The sequence below is a fragment of the Leucoraja erinacea genome, chromosome 7, assembly GCF_028641065.1.
Source record: "Leucoraja erinacea ecotype New England chromosome 7, Leri_hhj_1, whole genome shotgun sequence".
NCBI lineage: Eukaryota > Metazoa > Chordata > Chondrichthyes > Rajiformes > Rajidae > Leucoraja > Leucoraja erinaceus.
Window position 1 is genome coordinate 59,800,493 of NC_073383.1, and position 20,650 is coordinate 59,821,142.

The following is a 20,650-nucleotide window of genomic DNA, read 5'->3' on the forward strand; positions in this document are numbered from 1 at the left end:
GTCAACGTGGATTTGTGCCTGGAAGGTCATGTTCGACTAATCTTCTTGAATTCTTTGAAGATGTTACTCGGGAAATTGATGAGGGTAAAGCAGTGGATGTTGTGTATATGGACTTCAGTAAGGCCTTTGACAAGGTTCCTCATGGAAGGTTGGTTAAGAAGGTTCAATGGTTGGGTATTAATGGTGGAGTAGCAAGATGGATTCAACAGTGGCTGAATGGGAGATGCCAGAGAGTAATGGTGGATGGTTGTTTGTCAGGTTGGAGGCCAGTGACGAGTGGGGTGCCACAGGGATCTGTGTTGGGTCCACTGTTGTTTGTCATGTACATCAATGATCTGGATGATGATGTGGTAAATTGGATTAGTAAGTATGCAGATGATACTAAGATAGGTGGGGTTGCGGGTAATGAAGTAGAGTTTCAAAGTCTACAGAGAGATTTATGCCAGTTGGAAGAGTGGGCTGAAAGATGGCAGATGGAGTTTAATGCTGATAAGTGTGAGGTGCTACATCTTGGCAGGACAAATCAAAATAGGACGTACATGGTAAATGGTAGGGAATTGAAGAATGCAGGTGAACAGAGGGATCTGGGAATAACTGTGCACAGTTCCCTGAAAGTGGAATCTCATGTAGATAGGGTGGTAAAGAAAGCTTTTGGTGTGCTGGCCTTTATAAATCAGAGCATTGAGTATAGAAGTTGGGATGTAATGTTAAAATTGTACAAGGCATTGGTGAGGCCAATTCTGGAGTATGGTGTACAATTTTGGTTGCCTAACTATAGGAAGGATGTCAACAAAATAGAGAGAGTACAGAGGAGATTTACTAGAATGTTGCCTGGGTTACAGCAACTAAGTTACAGAGAAAGGTTGAACAAGTTTGGGCTTTATTCTTTGGAGCGCAGAAGGTTAAGGGGGGACTTGATAGAGGTTTTTAAAATGATGAGAGGGATAGACAGAGTTGACGTGGAAAAGCTTTTCCCACTGAGAGTAGGGAAGATTCAAACAAGGGGACATGACTTGAGAATTAAGGGACTGAAGTTTAGGGGTAACATGAGGGGGAACTTCTTTACTCAGAGAGTGGTGGCTGTGTGGAATGAGCTTCCAGTGAAGGTGGTGGAGGCAGGTTCCATTTTTATCATTTAAAAATAAATTGGATAGTTATATGGACGGGAAGGGAATGGAAGGTTATGGTCTGAGCTCAGGTATATGGGACTAGGGGAGATTATGTGTTCGGCACGGACTAGAAGGTTTGAGATGGCCTGTTTCCGTGCTGTAATTGTTATATTATATGGTTATATGGTTATATGGTTATATGGTTCTAAAGGAATCGTTGTGTATTTCTGGTCAGGAAGATCACACTCAACGATGCCGTTATAATATGCCTGAATTTTACATGATTAGGATTCACCTTTTTTAGATGTGCTCAATAAGTCATGGCCAACACAGGAAACAATCTCTACTGTGGAAAATTTCATCTAATGATCCCAAAAGTGAATGCAGGACTAAATATATGTGGTTGAGAAATGCCTCACTGAAAAAGTACCTTGAAGTGATCCAAAAACCTCAGTGCCTTGAGGTTCTTCAAAGTAGTCCAGAATAGTGTCATCCAAATTCATTCTATATGGTTAAAGAAAATGTTCCCAGTAGAACCTCATCAATCAAGAAACTCAGTGTGAGATTACTTTAGCATGATTTAATGTTAAAAGGGCTTTCCAAAGATGCTAAATAGCAATTGTGTGCTTCAAGTCATACATGTGGTAACTGCACTCTTGGCCAAATTGTGCAATCCCTGTCCATTATCTTCAAGATCCCCATAATGGCCATAGTTTAAAAACACTATAATCAGGTGTGTTTTTTGCCTGTGCAAAAACAACTCAGTTAAACTTTCTCTAATAATATTTGGCTTTTCAACACCTATAATCATAACTTGGTAGTAGTTCTTTATTCAGGGCTTGGTATCTAGGCTCATAGAAACTTCATGAGCTAAAGAAAACTTGGTTTAAATAATGGAAGTTAGTTTTGCAGCTTGATTTCACCTCCAGGCAAACACAATGAAAGCAACTCGGGAAAGTTCACAGGAAGATTAATATTTCACCACCATAAATTGCATCAAACTATTTCTGGCTAAACATGACTTAAATTGCACAATACCTATACATGAATAATGAGTCTTCAGAAAACATTTAACTGACCTTCACAGCCTTTCCCATCTGGTGCTATATTAAAACCGTTATTGCAGTAGCAAGATGTACCATTTCTTGTGACTGCACACCGATACTGACACTGGGCTCGGGCACAGGAGGATGCAAATTCTGAAAAGAAACAGATAACGTTTTGAGTATATATATTTCCTTTGAAAACAAAAAAACAATGCTTCCTTACAGAAAGAATGAAGAATTCCTGGGCATAAGATTCGGCTCCATAGTCTTGCACTTTTTCTTCAGCTTGTTTTGCCTACTATCCACAAAGATCAGATTGACAATACATGAATACAATCAAGTCAAACTCAGATAAAATAGCTAGAGCAAAGCGTACTGTGCATAGTTCTCAACATTGCCGTGCATCAGTCCACAGACAAAGTCCAATGTCTACAATGTGTTATAGCTGAATTAGACAGTACCCTACTTTATGGAAGGAACATTCAGAAGCCTGATAACAGAGGAGAATAAGCTGTTCCTGAGTATAGTGATGCTTTCAACTTTCTCTACCCTCTTTTGGAAAGGAGCAAGGAGAAGAAATTACTGGGTGGCATAAGTCTTTGATTATGTCGGCTGCTTTTCCGAGGCAGCGTGAAGTATAGTTGGAGTCAATGGTAGGAAGTGTGATCTGTGTGTTGGACTGGGCTACATCTACAACTCTTTGCAGTTTCTTGCAATCTTGGGCAGTGTCTATTAATTGAAAATACTGGCAGCAATGAATGCTTCATGGGTCAGTGGGAGGATTAAGATTGGGAAAGGCTAACATAGTTTGTAGTCCAGTCTGAGTGCTTAAGGCTAACTTGCATGTCTAGTAAAAGGGAGGCATTGTTGCTGGTGCAGTGATAGATTTTCAGAATCGAAATCCTCAGGAAAATATTCCTCACAGAAATGTAGATGGAAAAATATTCCCCTCCCTAACTTGCCAAGATGGATGTGACTTTAATTTAAAAGCTCTATTTCCTTTTCCTTCGCTTTTTGCACTTCTGCAGTTTGATCTGCACTGCATACTTTTTGTCCACTCTTCCAGAAATGCTGGAGGTAAGGGGAATATCTATTTATTCATCTACTTATGGGAGCAACTGTCCTCACCATGAGTTTATTCATTTCAATTTTCATCGACTCTAGATATGAATGTTGTTGGCAAAATCAACATATGTTGCCTTATGCATGAAGGTACTCCCACAATTGGACTGGTGGTTCTAGGATTTTTACCCAGTGATGCTGAAGGAATGATAATGTGTTTCCAGGTCAGAAAGGAAAACAATATGGTCTGATACGGTATGCGTAATTGTATAGGCAGTCAAAATGCACTGTTTTGGAACAAGGCAGTGCCACACCCATCCCTCTCCCCCAAAAAATGCAAGTCTATGAATCCAGATCTTATGGCCAGGAATTCTTCATTCTTTCTGTTATTGTCCCATTCATCCTAATGGATGCTTGATCATGAGTAAACATAAAATTCAATTATTGCATAATTAATACATGATACCAAAGATTATGAGATATTATCCCCACTAATGCAAAATGTAGTGATGTCAAGGAGATGGGAATTAATTTTCCAATGTATTTTTTTGTTATTTACAGTAAACTATATGAGCATAAACTCTGTGGACTATATTTCATCATCTTCTCACATCACATCAATCTTTCACAAGTCCGTGTCCACAATTCAACAAAAATGTCTCTCCATTCAATAAAATAAATGAATGTAACAACCTAATCTGTAAAGTGTTTGAGATAACTATCGATCATCCACACCAACCTTTGTAGCTGGCCCTACTTCAATTGCCATTGACTTAGTTGCAGTGGACATTGATTCGTTTGGGAGCTGTACATTTTTATTGCTTGCTACTATATAGAGGTGGATTTGCAGCAGTCAACAAAGCATACAGTGCAAATTGACGAACATAATTATGCAGGTTAATGATCTTTCTGGAAAAGACAATGAAGGCTATATTTGATAATCCTTGAAAATAGTCTGTGGATTGCAATGTAAGATTAACTCATGCTTGTTGTTGCTGAAGGATAGACACAAAAAGCTGGAATAACTCAGCGGGACAGGCAGTATCTCTGAAGAGAAGGAATGGGTGACGTTTCGGGTCTAGTATGGTCTCGGAATCATGGATGCTCCCGAGGCAGTACAGCTGGAGGTACAGCTACAACAAGAAATACTTTCCACAGGTACACCGTCTGGCACAATACAAAAGTTAATCTCACACCTCAACTAGCTTCCAGGCATACACTCTCTCATCAACATTGCACTTGGCTCATACTGTCAGGAATTAACGTTCCTAGAATAGGGAACACAATGTCAATGATGTAGGGCTGAGATAAGAAGAAATTGCTCTACTCAGAATATAGCATAGTTTGAATTCTTTACTTTTGGCATTTGCAAATGTTCAGTTCTCGAGTATATTCAATGTTGAGATTGATAAATTTTGAACACAGTGAATCAAAGGATATGAGGATGAAATAGAAAATAAAATTGGATGGTAGAGTTTAGTTTAGAACTACAGCATGTTTCTGCCGCTATTCGGCAGCTGCTCTACCAGCTGCACCAAAGAAGGTTTAAGGTGAGAGGGGAAATATTTAACATAGGAACTTGATGGCCTACTTTTTCGTACAGATGGTGGGTATTTGGAACAATTTGCCAGAGAAATTAACGGAGGCAGACATGATTTATACGTTTAAAACACATTTGGTCCGGTACATAGTTAGGAAATGTTTAGAATGATATGGATCGAGCAAGGGCAAATGAGGCTAGTTTAGATGAGGCATCTTGGCTGGCATAGATGAGTGTGGTCAAAGAGTTTATTTCAGTGCTGTATTAATGAGGATCAGCCATGTTCTTAATAAATAGCTCGAGCGAGTATGGCAGACTTTTGGCCTCTTTTGATTGTACAGAGCATTGAAACTGACCCTTTGGCCAACTTAGTCCACACTGACCATCTACTGCTGAATCCACACACCAACCTGTTCACACTAATCCTAGCCTGTCCCACTTCTGCATCCTCTCCCTAACGCACTAGAGGTAATTTTACCAAGGTCATTTAACTTACAAACCAGCATGCAATTTGGATGTGGGACCAGAGCCAGAGTTTTAATAATATTTCTTGCCCATCCTTTGTTCTCTACAGCCTTCTTGTCAACACATTCACATCATTTCAGCCTGTCTTCCACCGCATCTTTCTATCTTGCAGCTTGTGCTCTTAGATTTATCACCATCTACTTGACGCTTATCCTGACAGTAATCATTAGCATAAACCTTCAGAACACCATTGGCAGCAGTGCTTTGATATTAATTCTTGATTAATTTGAAAAAGTAATTCTCGTCTCCGATGCCCACTATTGTACTAATTTAATATGCTGGCTCCAATCAAGTTACTGCTCATTGGTATGTGAATTTATGAAATCACTCATGCCTATTGCCATGTTACCCATTGATCTGTAAATTCATTCATTTCCTTTTGCTACTTTTATAACAATTAATTTATTCAGTGGTGTCCAGTTTACTCAATTTATGACTTCTGTGCTTCAGTTATCGCACATAACAGTTTCTGCATCTGGGTGGGTTGAAATCCTTGTGACTGGGATTATAATTTCTTTAATTTCATTTCCCATGGTTATGAACAACCTTGCAAACTCAGGTCAAGTATCTCCAATTCCACACAGTATTTTCATTTTATCTTTAAGTAGTTCTGTAATCCAAACATGCACACACACGTATGTGAAAGATACAATATTTTGTTTTATGTGAAGGGTCTTGACCCGAAACATTGCCTCTCCACATCATCTAGACATGCTGCCTGACACGCTGAGTTACTCCAGAACTTTGTATTTTGCACAATATTCCAACATCTGCAGTTCCTTGCATGTATAATGTTTAAATGACATAAAATATACACCCTATTTATGAGATTATCAGTATGTCACCATCAATTTCTTTGAGAACAACAAATTAAAACTTTTCCCAAGCTCCAAATTCAAGGACAGTTTCTTCCAGATTCAGGGTTTCTTCTCAGCTATTATCTGGCAACTGAACAGTCTTCTCATCAGCTAGAGCGCTGGCTGACCTCCGCACCTGCCTTATTGGAGACCTTTGAACTATCGTTAATCGGACTTTATCTTGCATTAAATGTTGTACCCTTCATCCTTTATCTGTACGCTGGGGACTGCTTGACTGTAATCGTGTATAGTCTTTTCTTTGATTAGATAGAATGCACACAAAAGCTTTTCACTGTACTTCTGTAAATGTGGCAATAATAAATTAAACACTAAATTGATGTGTTAAGTAAGTAAGTTTATTGGCCAAGTATTCACATACAAGGAATTTGCCATGGTGCTCCGCCCACAAGTAACAACATGACATACATTGACAGTCGGGAATGACTCCGAAAACACCAAACATTAATAATAATAACATTAATGATAAAACACCATTGATCAAGCATGTGAACCAACAAAATACCAAATCAAAGGGAGGCTACAGATTTTTGGCTGTTGAGTAGAGCAACTACTCGTGGGTAAAAACTGTTTTTATCTGTGGATAAAACTGTTTTGGAAGTGTTACAAGAGAAAAAACTAATTTGTTTTTGCAACTGTTCTATAATTCTATCTTTAACACATATGCACTTCTTTGTGTTCTGAAAATGTTTCTAGTCAGTACATTAAACGGCGAGGTTGTGAAAGTATTGCACTTAAGAGCATAAGGACTTTTGTGTTTAATCAAGAGAAGGTTTATTCTACTTGTAATCCTAAACATATTATCTGGAGCTACTTAACGAAAGGGACAATTTCGAGATTATCAAATAGAGTAGACTACATCAGCTTAATGCCCCAAAAACATCTAATGCAAGTTTCAGATTCCACTGGAAAATTGGCACAAAGTGGAATGTGTGAAGGCATAGTGACAACAGAGGGAAACAATGCCAGTAGAACTCAGTGAGTTAAGCAGCAACCGTGGAAGCAAAGGAATGCTGTTACTTTGGTTTGAGACCAGAATCAGGACTGGGAATGTAAAGGGAAGAAAGCCAGTATGTGGGCGTAAGAGGGACAGGTGAGGCTTTGTATCATCTCCAGCCATTTCTTTGGTTTACTAGGTGAGGAATGGCTTGAAGTTGGCAGTTTGGCAACCTATTGAAGTTTTGGGACAGAATTGTGAAAAGCACCACTCATAACAAGTCCCACTAATGAAGTTTGGGATTTCCATATTCATGCACAAACTTTCCTGGGAGTAGTAGGTTTTCTCATGCACCCCTTCATTCTAAACTGATCCCAAGAGGGGTGCCATCAAGATAAATAGAACACATTTTCTTCATTTGGACCAGGAAGAAAGGAATTTCTTCAGTCTCATGTACAAAGAATAAAGACATAAAATTCTGAAGATACTGAAAAATTGAGCCAAAAGCGAACTGCTGGTGGAATTCAACAGTCAATGCAGAATCTGTGATGCAAATGGAATTATCAACATTTCAGGAAGAGACCCTGCATCAGATAGAATGGGTTTTTTGCTGCCCAAAACTGATCTCCTCAGCCAGGATACTTGCATCAACATCTATCAGTCTTAATGTTTCCCCCCCCATGTTATTTGCCTTTATCTTACAGTTTTTCATGTGCAATTATTCAAAGGCAAGGGGTGAGCAGTTGACTGGCATGTTTTGCTCTGCCCATTTTTCACAGTGCATCATAAAATTAACCCTTTCAATTAAATCAAGTAATGCTGTATGTGTAAGATATGGCAGCATTAATTCTTTTTTTGCATCATTATGTGAAGATAGGCACACCTGAACATATAGTCCAGCCTCATTATAATATTATTACATCTGTTGACTTGTTCTGAAATAAAACTGCAAACCGCTTTCCATCTCATCTCACCTCACCAAGTTTAATAGTTTTGAAGATGATGGAGAAACAATCATTTGGGATTCCAAAGAACATTGTTACAGTATATGCTTGGGTTACAATATTATTCAAATATATATAGAACAGAGTGAATGAATTGTAATTTACTCAGAATATTTACGGATTGATTGGTACCACTGAACGTGAAGGTGGGGATCAATCGCAAATTCAAATGTGTAAAATTAGGCCTTTAAAATACTCCTCAAAGTATTCAGAGTTATTTTTGCTCTGCAGATTATTTTTCCTCAGTTAAGCGCATTTCAGCTGTGAAATAAACATCCATCCAGCGAACCAATGGACCAGCTATCTATAAAATGACCTATTTGTCTTCTGTGTGAAATGTTGCTTTTTCATAAGGTGTCATATGCCATGCACAACCTTTTATCCGAAAGCCTTGGGACCAGACACTTTTCGTAATTCGGAATTTTTCGGCTATCGGAATGGATGATTTTTAGCGTAGATTTTAACGGCTGGCGCAGTGGTAGAGTGCTCGGCTCATATCTGCAAGGTCGCGGGTTTGCGCCTCGATCCCGGCAGTTACTCGATCGCGAGTTTGAGTCTTCAATGTAGTTTTTTTCTTGCAGAATAGGGAGGGTTAGGCTGGGATCATTCTCTGCGAGATGATCTTAGTGACAAGTGTAGGAGAGGTGTACTGACTGTGTGGGCAGAACTTTGGAAGTGATTGCCCACCATTCTCAAAAGCCGCTGTGTCTCCCTGTCCCTCCAACTCCTGAGAAACTGAAGGGAGCGACAATCTGCTGCTGCCTGCTCGCCGAGTTAAAAAGTTCCCACGCAAGACTGTGTATCGTGAGTCTACCGTGGGAACTTTTTAACAGCGGGCAGGCAGCATCCGATTGTCAATTATTAACCCTCCCACGCAATATACCCTCACCTTCTCTTTTATGAATGGGGATTTAGTTCCCCTTTCTTCGAGGACCGACCAGAGGTTCCGCTGTCACCTCTGCGGGCCGCCCTCGGTCAACGTCTTCAAGGACCTTTCTTCAAGGACCGAAAAAAAACTGATCTTCAATTTGGAATTTCGGACTAAAGGTTGTGCACCTGTCTGCTCTAATAACTGGTTTTTTTGATCTTCAATTTGCACATAACTGGTTTTGTGCAATAATTTAGTTTTACCAATGGGAAATAAAACACATGTTTTCATTATTTTTCGGAAAAGTTAGCAGTTTAGTTTTGCTGGTAGAAAATATTCAGTTTGGCTTTAAAACCTCAATTCAAATCATGGGAAAACAGAGTACCTCAAACGGATCAGGAAATGGAGACAAATAATAATGTAACTGTCAGAAATATATTGTTTCACTATCAAAAATCATAGTTCTTACAACATGTCAACTGTATAACATGGAGTACATGAAACAATTTGTATTTGTAAGTTGCAGCACAGTGGCAGAGCAGTAGAGCTGCTGCCTCACAGTACCACAGAACCAGAACCAGTATGAAGATGGGTTTCGGCCCGAAACGTTGCCTATCTCCTTCGCTCCATAAATGCTGCTGCACCCGCTGAGTTTCTCCAGCATTTTTGTGAACCAGATTCAATGCTGTCCTTGGGTTCTGTCTGCACATTCTCCCTGAAACCCTGTGGGTTTCCTCCCACATTCCAAACCTGTGCGGGTTTGTAGGTTAATTGGCCTCTGTAAATTGCCCTTAGTATGTAGTGGGATAACTAGTGTGAAAGGGTGATCAATGGTCAGCAGGGACTCGGTGGGCCAAAGGGCCTGTTTCACTGTGCGTATCTCTAAACCTAAACCTGTAAGCATGACATTATTTTTTGTGTCTATTAATGGGATGTACTGTTCATGCACATTACTGTCAAGCCTGGTATTGAATCCCACATCCCTAAAATTGCCTTGAAAAGTGATCATGAGCCACTTTCATGAACTGCAGCGTCTAATATGTTTTAAATTAATTCATCTATTAGATGATATCAGTAGTTTAGTTTAACTTAGAGATTAATAGCAGAAACAGGCCCTCCATCCCACGTAGCGATCCCCGCATACAGACACTATCCTACACAGACTAAAGATAATTTAGATTTTTACCAACCCACAAACCTTTATGCCTTTGGAATGTGCGAGGAAACAGGAGTTCCCAGGAAAACCCATGCAGGTCACGGGGAAAGCATATAAAATTTGAACAGACGCAACCCGTAGTTAGGATTGAACCTGGGTCTCTGGCGCAGTAAGGCAGCAACTCGATCACAGCACAACCGGGCCAACACTGCAAACAGTTGGTGAAGCATCAGCTAATAATGACATGGCAATTGAGATAATCTGGGCAGCTTCTCAGTTTGATAAATGTGTTTCAACTGTTCTGTTCAAATTAAAAAATATATGAAAGTAATGTGCAGTGATGGACTGAATTCCTAATTTTGTTTTCCTGAAATAATTGAAGGTTGAACACCGAGACATGTTTTAAGGACCAATCTCCGTTCATTCAAGTTAATAGTTTACTATTTTTGAATATGATTGCAATTTGCACAATGAAAAATCATTGTTGAACCCCTGTCTCCATTACTCAAATGTGATATGGCTAGCAATTAATCCTTACAGAGGAATGGTTACTTGAGAGAGCACAAGGAAAACTAAAGTTTTTTTTTGGAAAAGATTAATTTTCTTCCAACTAGTTATATTTCTAATTTACATTTCCGTTAACATTCTCCACAAGAGTTTATCCAATTTGCATTTAAATTGCCAAGCCAATTGTTAATTATTCTATTTCAAAATGGTTGTAAGGGGCATTTTCGAAAGTTCAAGGCAAATGTTTACTCAAGGACAATTAAAAAAAAACATGGTGTGCGTTTGGCTCTGCAGTGCCACTTTCCACTGGATTACATAATGTTGCTGGATTAAATAAAAAGAGGAGCAATAAGGCTTTCTCTTGCAACCTATTAAATGCAAAGTAGGCATCCCACTGAGTTTCTCCAGAATTGTTGTCTACTATCAAATGCAAAGGATTTGTTTCTATGCCTTTGAGTTTATTTTTGTATGCGTAAAATCTGCCCTATAACAATTCTTGAGTGGGCCTTAAAAGCACTGCAGGGAAATCCAAGATGATCTATCAGGCATTGTAGTTGAAGCAACAAGGATCAGAGAAGCTGTGGCACTCATGCTATAAAGCACAGTGGGTACTTGCAGGAACAGAAACCTGTGATTATTGCTATCCACAATTATTTTGAAACCAGTACAAAACTAAAATTGCTCAGCGGATGACATAATCTTATTGCAGTGTTGCCTTGAAATGCTGTATGATAGTAATTGACTGAAATAGTGTTTTTAAGCCATCGTTTAATGTTGTGGTTCTGAACATGTAACTTGATTTGATTATGTGGCAGAATGCATTTGGATAAAAATAGAAGTCTTGCACTCTGGAATAGTACAACTGTGTACCAGCAAGTGAAGGTTGAATGAAAACCAAACAGAAAACATATATTACATCAAAAAAAGCTTATTAATTTTATAAGATGATATGCTTTCAATAAAAATGTTCAGAAAAAGATTTAAGAAATATTAACGATCATGGAAATAAACACCTTCTGCGTTTGGTAAAATAGCTTATGATTTGGCCCATTGTTGCTGCTGACCATGATACCATTTTAAATTGCACATCTGCTGCATGTGCTCAATATTCCTCCACTACCAGCATGTTCATGTGTTTGTCTAAATGCCTCTTAAATGTTGCTATCATATTTTCTTCCACTACTTCCAGACATCTACACTGTTCCAGACATCTACCTCTTCCTGTAAAAAAAAAGTATATTCTAATCTTTCTCCCACTTGCCTTAAAGCTGTGGCCTCGAGTGTTTGACATCTTATACCCTATGAAAAATACTCTGACCATCTACCCTGTCTATACCGCTCATAATATTACATACTTCTATCAGGCCACTCCTCAGCCTCTGGTGTTCAATTCAAGCAAAACAATCCAATTTTGTACAACCCCTCATAGACTATTACACTCCAATCCAGGCAACATCCTGATGAACCTCTTCGGCACACTCTCTAGAGCTTCACAATCCTTTCTGAAAATGTGCGACCAGATGTGCATACAGTACTGCAAATGTGCATAAAATACTGCAAATGTGGCCTTAACAAATTTTTTATTCAGCTGTCAATATTACTTATCTACATTTATACCCAATCCATTAACCAATTAAGGCATTTATTGTTAATTTTTGCCCTGATATAAAAGTTATATTTATGCCAGCATGTAAAGCTGCAGATTTTCATTAGTTATATAAAATAACAAAACAATTGGACACATATTACAGCCAGGCTTGATGCAAAGATAGAATGAAGAAGTAGGAGATTCATTAGTGTGGGCATTGATGCCTTTTCTTATATCACCAGATTTTTGATGTGCATTAATCACATTTTTTAAAAAAATTTAAACTGTAAAAAAGACAATTAACTGTATTTTCAACATAATATTGCTACTAAATTGAAATAGCTTCATTCATTAAGATTACGTTTCCATACTTTTATATGCATTTGAAATAAGGCAAGAAAAGTACAAAACACTAAATGGTATTATGCTAATTTTATAAAATAAAGACTGAAGTTTGCATCCAAATGGAAAATGACAGCTCAGAATACATTATATTTCTAATCATTATCGAATGCACATCCTCCAGTTAAGACCTGAAAGATGAGGCATAAAGTGCACTTCACATTTAGAATCTCAGGTAGTACAATCTATTGCATGCCACTTTACCTGCCAATCTAGCTCCAAAATAGACTCAGAATATTGTGAGTTTTATGCTGGGTAATCAGAACCGAGAGGTTTATATAGTTAGTAGATCTTTAGTCCCAGCTCGAGTAAAGAAAGGAAAGCACTATTAAGTTAAATTTTGCGGTAAAATCTGCCTTGAATGAAAAAAACAATTTTCTAAGGGGAAACCAATCTGTATATAGAACCTTCGCACTGCATTCTGATTGCATTGTCTCTTTAGAACTCAGCTGCGGCTGGTAAAATTAATCACGTAGCCATTGAAAATGACAAGACCTGCCTTGATACTTGTTCAATTAAAAAAAAATGTGATACACAGCCTTTGGTAATAACTTCTAAACTCTATTATAAAATACCTTTATTTTTTTAAAATTCCTGCAGGAAGTAACAAGGGCCATTGATCAGGGTAGAAAATTTTGAAGGCCTTCGGGTAATATAGACCAGCCAAGTAAATAGGAATATGGCTGATGCAAGCAGATGTGGAGAAATATGAAGGTAATCCTTTTGGTGCACAAAACAAAAAGTAGGGAGTTTATTTCTTATCGTATGAAAAGAGAGGCCTGTTTTCTCTAACCTTTAGAAGAATGAGGACATAGCATTAAAACGTACACAATTCTAAATGGTTTCCATCTGCAGAATTCAAGGAGGAGTTTTTCCTAGTAGTGAGGGTACACACTCCTTGAAATAGGGATGGATCAGTTAGGTTTGAGGTGAGCAGGAATGTCTTCACTCATTGGAGAATGAATCTTTGGAATCCTGGATATTTATAGAAGCTTATTTATTAAATTCAAACCAGATATGGATATAAAATAAAATGAAGGGGGGGCGGGGGAGAGAAGGGGGGGCGGGGAGGGGGGGGGGGGGCGGGAGAGAAGGGGGGGGGGGGAGAGAGGGGGGGGGGGGGGGAGAGAGAGAGGAGGGGGGGCGGGGGCGGGAGGGGGGGCGGGAGAGAGGAGGGGGGGGGGAGAGAAGGGAGGGGGGGGGGGGAGAGGGAGGGGGAGAGAGAGAGAGGGGGCGGGGGGGGGGAGAGAGAGAAGGGGGGGGGGGGAGAGAGGAGGGGGGGCAGGAGAGGGGGGGGCGGGAGAGAGGAGGGGGGGGGGGGAGAGAGAGAGGGGGGGGGGAGAGGGGGGAGGGGGAGGGAGAGAGGGGGGGGGGGGGGGAGAGAGGGGGGGGGGGAGAGAGAGGGGGGGGGGGGGAGGGGGGGGGGGGAGAGAGGGGGGGGGGGGGGGGAGAGAGAGGGGGTGGGGGGGGGGGGAGAGAGGGGAGAGAGGGGGGGGAGGAAAGAGGGGGGGGGAGAAGGGGGGGGGAGAGGGGGGGGGGGTGGAGAGAGGGGGGGGGGGAGGGGGGGGGGGGGGAGAGAGAGGGGGGGGGGGGGCGGGAGAGAGGGGGGGCGGGGGAGAGAGGGGGGGGGCGGGAGAGAGAGAGAGGGGGGGGGGGGAGGAGAGAAGGGGGGCGGGAGAGAGAAGGGGGGGGGGGAGAGAGGGAAGGGCGGGAGAGAGAAGAGAGAAGGGGGGCGGGAGAAGAGGGGGGGGGGGGAGAGAGAAGGGGGGCTGGAGAGAGAGGGGGGGGGGGGAGAGAGAAGGGGGGGGGGAGAGGGGGGGTATTTAAATTGGGATTTAATTGGGATTGGGATTGGGATTTAAAAGTAGTAAATTGACAGTTTGTTTTATGGGAAAGAGTGGAAGAGAAATGGAGGACATTTAAAGGTGAAATTTTAAGAGTACAGAATCTTTATGTCCCTGTTCGATTGAAAGGAAATAGTAAAAATTGTAAAGAGCCATGGTTTTCAAGGGAAATTGGACACTGTGTTTGGAAAAAGAGAGAGATCTACAATAATTATAGGCGGCATGGCGTAAATGAGGTGATTGAGGAGTATAAAGTATGTAAAAATAATCTTAAGAAAGAAATTAGAAAAGCTAATGTCTAGCTAATCCAGAGCCTGGGATCCGTCGTTGGGGACTCCAGAGGAGAAGAGCTCCAACCACTAGCCTACTTATAACCGAGGGCGTGGCGGGGACTTACGTCCGGAGCTGGATCCCTCACCGGGAATCCCTGGAGAGGAGCTCCAACCACCGGCCCTGTGGTCTGGGGTGCTTCTGGCCGCGCCACTGTGGGGGTTTTAGATCTTCGGTCAACGGCTTACACCATCTTGAAGCCGCGGTCTCCAGTGGGGAAGTACCGATTCAGGATTTACCTGGACTTACCTTGTCTACACATCTGGACGCCCGCAGCGGCGACTACGGAGGGTTGTGGTCCCGAGCACAGGGGAAAATGGAGGAGGACTGACCAAACTTTGTGCCTTCCACCACAGTGATGAATGCTGTGGTGGATGTTTGTGTTAAATTTTTATTGTGTATTGTGTGTTCTTTTTTAATTGTACTGCTGCTGCAATTCATTTCACTGCACTTTATGTGCAAGTGACGAATAAATTTGACTTCACTTGCATAGTGGTGCATCAGTGAAGTTGCTGCCTTACAGCGGCAGAGACCCGGGTTCGATCCTGTCTATGGGTGCTGAATATGTTCTCCCTGTGACCACGTGGGTTTTCTCCTGGCGTTCCGATGCCCTCCCAAACTCCAAAGACGTACAGGTTTATAGGTTAATTGGCTTTGGTATTTGTAAACATTGACCCTAATGTGTAGGATAGTGCTTGTGTATGGGGTGATCGCTGGTCAGTGCAGACTCGGTGGGCTGAAGGGCCTGTTTCTGCACTGTATCTATAAATTAAATATTGTGAAATCACCACTTTGGCCAGAATGAAAACTACTGAACCATTCACCTCTTGATGATGCCTGGAGACTGGATGGCTAGAAATGAACACGATTATTTTCACACCCTGAATTTGAAGCATGTAACAGACAGATTTGAAGTATGTAAGCATTCTTTATACTTTGCTGGATGAATCACAGTCTCTTTTATCAAAAGGATACCATTTTTTTTATCATGGTTCCCGAGTATTTAAAGTTTGCAGCAAAATGTAATGATCATTGTAGCCTTAACATAAGTCAGATCCTTTTAACAACTATTTGGCATGACTCAATGCATATCTGTAGCTAATATAATGTAAATACACCTTTATAACTATCAATATATTGAAACACTATCACAAGTAAGCAGGTACTATTGCAACATTCAAGAAGCATTTAGACAGGTATATGGATAGAATAGGTTTAGATGGATATAGGCCAAATGCAGGCAGGTGGGACAAGTGTAGATGGGACATGCTGGTTAGTGTGGGCAAGTTGTGCTGAAGGGCCTGCTGCCATGCTGTATGATTTTATAACTGGGAACTATACCTATGAGAGTATTGTAGTATGTCTGAAGTACACCCGAGGAGTCCAAACTTCACCTAATTTTCCTGGACAAGCCTCTAATTGAGACCTTACAGTTCTTACACAGAATCATCTTTTATGAGTTGCTACCTTCCAGCCCAAATATGTTCCAGCATAGGCATTCACAAGTGACTTCACTGGGAGCACATCCAGACACACCCGGAGTTCATACAAAACATCATAAATTTTTGAGTAAGATAATAAGAACGGAGAGTGCCTAAAATAGATCACTTCCCTTTTCTCCCAACTTTGAAGTCCAGAGCTAGGGTATTCCTCTGGGGCAGACATAAAGAAAGTCAATCCCACTGACCTTCAGTGCTGATGAGTAAAGATAAAAATGAAAAGGATAAATTCTATAACAACATTTTGAAAAGAAGAATGGCCACCACAATAACTCCATATGATGTTCAATTATATAAAACAGCAGAACTCTCATGAGGATTAACACTTCATTTTGTCCATTTTGTGAGATGACTGTGAAAGTTACAATGAACTCCATCACAACTCTAAAACTGAAAAATAATGTGTGACACTGTGACCACAAACCAACAGCCTTTGTGCTCTGAGGTGTGAAATACTCCAATGGGTGTTATTTTATAAAGTCAGAAAATATTCATCTCACTTAACAACTTTTAAACCATTTAAAATAAACCAATATTGCTATTTCCGCTGGATGACTGTGGCTAAATCTATCAACTCTATTGAATTAAGGTACCAATTTGGTAAATAACTTGGGAATCTGGATCTTGGAATCTTGAGTGAAAAAATGAGAACAAATGGAAGAGCTCAATAGATTAGGCAGCATTTGCTGAGGGAAATGGAGTGCTGAAATTTCGGGTGGAGACTCTTCTTCCGCACTAAGTGTAGAGGGGAAATGGCCAATATAAAGAGGTGTGGGAGAAGGGTGAGGCTTGACCTAGCAAGCAATAGTCTGAAGAAGCGTCTCGACCCGAAACGTCACCCATCCCTTCTCTCCAGAGATGCTGCCTGTCCCGTTAAGTTACTCCAGCTTTTTTTTGTCAAATAATAAGTGGATACTGGTGAGGGTGGGTTGAATGGCAGATAATATTCAGGTGGAGGAGGGAAGGGTGGGGATAGTGGCTGGAAGGTAAAAAAGTGGAGGCAACAAAAGGCTGTAGAATCTGAAATGTGATGAGAAAGGGAGGTGAAGCGTAGAACCAAGTTATGGAGAAGTGGTGACAAAATAACAGAGGGAGTATAAAGGGGTAAGCAGCAGGTTGTAGACTACTCATAATCAGCATTTGGATTTGGCATTGTGAGTCTCGGCAGAATCAAGGGTGTAAATGTAATGCTCTACAGCCCCACAGAAGTTGATGATGGACACTTCAGATGTGTTCATGGTCAATGATTCATCTGAGTGCAAGAAATATAAAGAAGATCACGGAATATAGATCTTCAGGACTGCTCTGTTATTTTAAGAGAATCAAGACTAAGCATCTTCTCCAACATTCCTCAATACCATTGAGTACACACAAAAAAGCAAATGTTATTTTTGTTCTGTTTGGATTCCTAAATTGTGTGGATTAAGCTTTTTCAACATAGTTAAGTCGAAGCTAGACTTCAAACTATTTCCCTGACTGTTCCACTCTTTCTCATTTATCTTTCCCTCTCAATCCTTTGACTTTCTTTGAACTTGCAGCAAATTCTTATGTATCATAATAAGAGATAGTGCATATATCTCTTATCTCTGGGGGTCTCTGTATATACGTGCATGAGAATTGGTGCAACAACGGGACAATCATAACCAATCATTGTTCCCCTGACCTCGAGTACATGTCTGTAAGATGCCGGCCTTTTTTTCTACCGAGAGAACTAACAGTCGTGATTGTCACGGCTGTGTATATTCCACCTGACGCCAATGTAAACAAGGCGCTCTCTCTCCTGCTGAACACCATTAACGAACAGCAGCGGGATCACCCCGAAGGTGTTCACATAATCGCAGGGGACTTTAATAAGGCCAACTTGAAGACTGTACTGCCAAAATTCTACCAACATGTCAAGTGTTCTACCAGAGGGGTGAACACGCTGGATCATGTCTACACCAATATCAAGCACGCGTATAGAGCCATCCCCCTCCCCCAACTCGGCCAGTCAGATCATCTCTCCCTCCTGCTCTCTCCAGCCTACACCCCCCTCAGACGCAGTGCCAGGCCCACCTGTTATAAGATCTGTTACAACCTGGCCTGAAAATGCACTCTCCAATCTACAGGACTGCTTTACACAGACAAACTGGGACATATTCGAACACCAGGATCTGGAAACTCTCACAGAATCGGTGCTGGACTATATCAAGTTGTGCATCGGAAATGTGACTGTAGACAAAAACATACGGGTTTTCCCAAACCAGAAACCCTGGATGTCCAGCCAGGTCCGCACACTCCTCAGAGCCCGTGATGCTGCCTTCAGGTCAGGTGACAGAGCTCTGTTCAGGGCTGCTCGAGCCGATCTGAAAAGTGGTATTAAAAAAGCCAAGGCGGACCATAAGAGGAGCATAGAGTCCCACTTGTCCAGCAATAATACACGGGAGGTATGGCGGGGCATACAAGACATTACCAACTACAGAGGCTGTGCCACAAAGTCAGAAGACCTGAGTGCGCCGCTGGCAGAAAAGCTAAATTGCTTCTTCTCCCGCTTTGAAACATCACAACAGCAGCACTCACCTGCTACAGCCCTGTTTCCACCCTCACCTAGCTCCTTGTACTACTCCACTCACAGTCAGGGAACACGATGTCAGACGGGTGCTCCTGGCAGTGAACCCCAAGAAGGCTACCGGCCCAGATGGAGTCCCTGGTAAGGTGCTCAAAGCTTACGCCCACCAGCTCACTGCCATCTTCACCAGAATTTTCAACCTCTCCCTGGCCCAGGCAGTTATTCCGTCCTGCCTAAAATCAGCCACAATTGTCCCTGTGCCGAAGAAGTCTACCATCACCAGCCTTAATGACTACCGTCCTGTGGCCCTCACTCCGGTAATCACGAAGTGCTTCGAGAGGTTGGTCCTCCAGCACATCAAGGACTATCTACCACCAGACCTCGACCCCCACCAATTCGCCTATCGCCAAAACAGATCCACAGAAGACGCCATCACCGTAGCTCTCCACTCTGTGCTGAGCCATCTGGAGCAGGGACAGAGCTACGTCCGGATGCTCTTTGTGGATTTTAGTTCAGCCTTTAATGCAATCATTCCGGACATTCTCATTGGTAAACTGGTCACTCTCGGCCTCCCCACTGTCACATGTGCCTGGATAAAGGATTTCCTCACCAACCGGCCCCAGACTGTGAGACTCGGCCCCCACCTCTCCTCCACTCACAGGTTGAGTACCGGTTCCCCACAGGGCTGTGTGCTAAGCCCCCTCTTATACTGTCTCTACACCTACGACTGTAGTCCGGCCCACAACAACAACCGCATCGTCAAATTTGCTGACGACACTACTGTGGTCGGACTTATTTCGAAGGGAGACGAGGCAGCCTACAGAGAGGAAGTCCTGAAGTTGACAACCTGGTGCTCAGAAAACAATCTGGAAAACAAAAGAGCTCATTGTCGACTTCAGAAGGCACAGCTCCGACTTAGCCCCCCTACACATCAACGGCGAGTGTGTGGAGAGGGTCAACACCTTCCGGTTTCTCGCCGTCCATATCGCTGCTGACATTTCCTGGACGGACAACACGACAGCGGTCATCAAGAAGGCTCAGCAGCGGCTGCACTTCCTGAGGGTCCTCAGGAAGCACAACCTGGACTCTAACCTGCTGCTGACCTTCTACTGCTCGTCCATCGAGAGCCTGCTGACATACTGCATTACAGCATGGTATGGCAGCTGCACCATGGCAGACAGGGAGAGGCTTCAGAGGGTAACCAGGACAGCGCAGAGGATCATTGGCTGCTCTCTCCCCTCCCTGATGGACATCTACACCTCCCGCTGCCTTAGCAGGGCAAAGAAGATCATCAAAGACAGCTCCCATCCTGCGTTTGGACTGTTCGACCTGCTGCCCTCTGGAAGGTGCTATAGGTGCATCAAATCCAGGACAAACAGACTCAGGAATAGTTGCTTTCCGAGAATTATATCTACTATAAATTCAAATACACACATGCACTGACTACACCGCCCAACACGGACTTCCATCTGTATATATGTATATATGTATGTAGCGCCGCAGAATTTGTGCACCTATTCCCCCCCCCTCCATCTCCCTTCTGTTTTTTTGTTTTTTCTGTTTCTTGTTTTTTGTGCTAAATTGTATGTATGCACTGAGTACGAGCAGCTTTCAGTTTCACTGTACATGTATAGTGACAATAAATGGCATATCTATATCTATATGAGGTCTGCAGAGTGAGTGAGATCAGGTCTGACACAAACCCTCAACTAAATGATTGCAACAGGAAGGACAATCTTCACAGGCCATAATCTGTTGAGGTACCTTTGGGCTGATAGATTTGGAGGACTCACTATTACGAAACAAATAT

The 20,650-nt window shown here is 42.0% G+C and overlaps 1 protein-coding gene across 1 annotated transcript in view; it reads right to left on the minus strand.

The window, feature by feature from the left end:
- Positions 1-20,650, minus strand: part of LOC129699152 (low-density lipoprotein receptor-related protein 1B-like) — a 603,338-nt gene that overhangs the window by 32,353 nt on the left and 550,335 nt on the right. Inside the window, exon 4 of the mRNA XM_055638820.1 lies at positions 2,189-2,308. Within this exon, the coding sequence (XP_055494795.1) occupies positions 2,189-2,308 (120 nt within the window). The remainder of the gene's footprint in view (positions 1-2,188; positions 2,309-20,650) is intronic.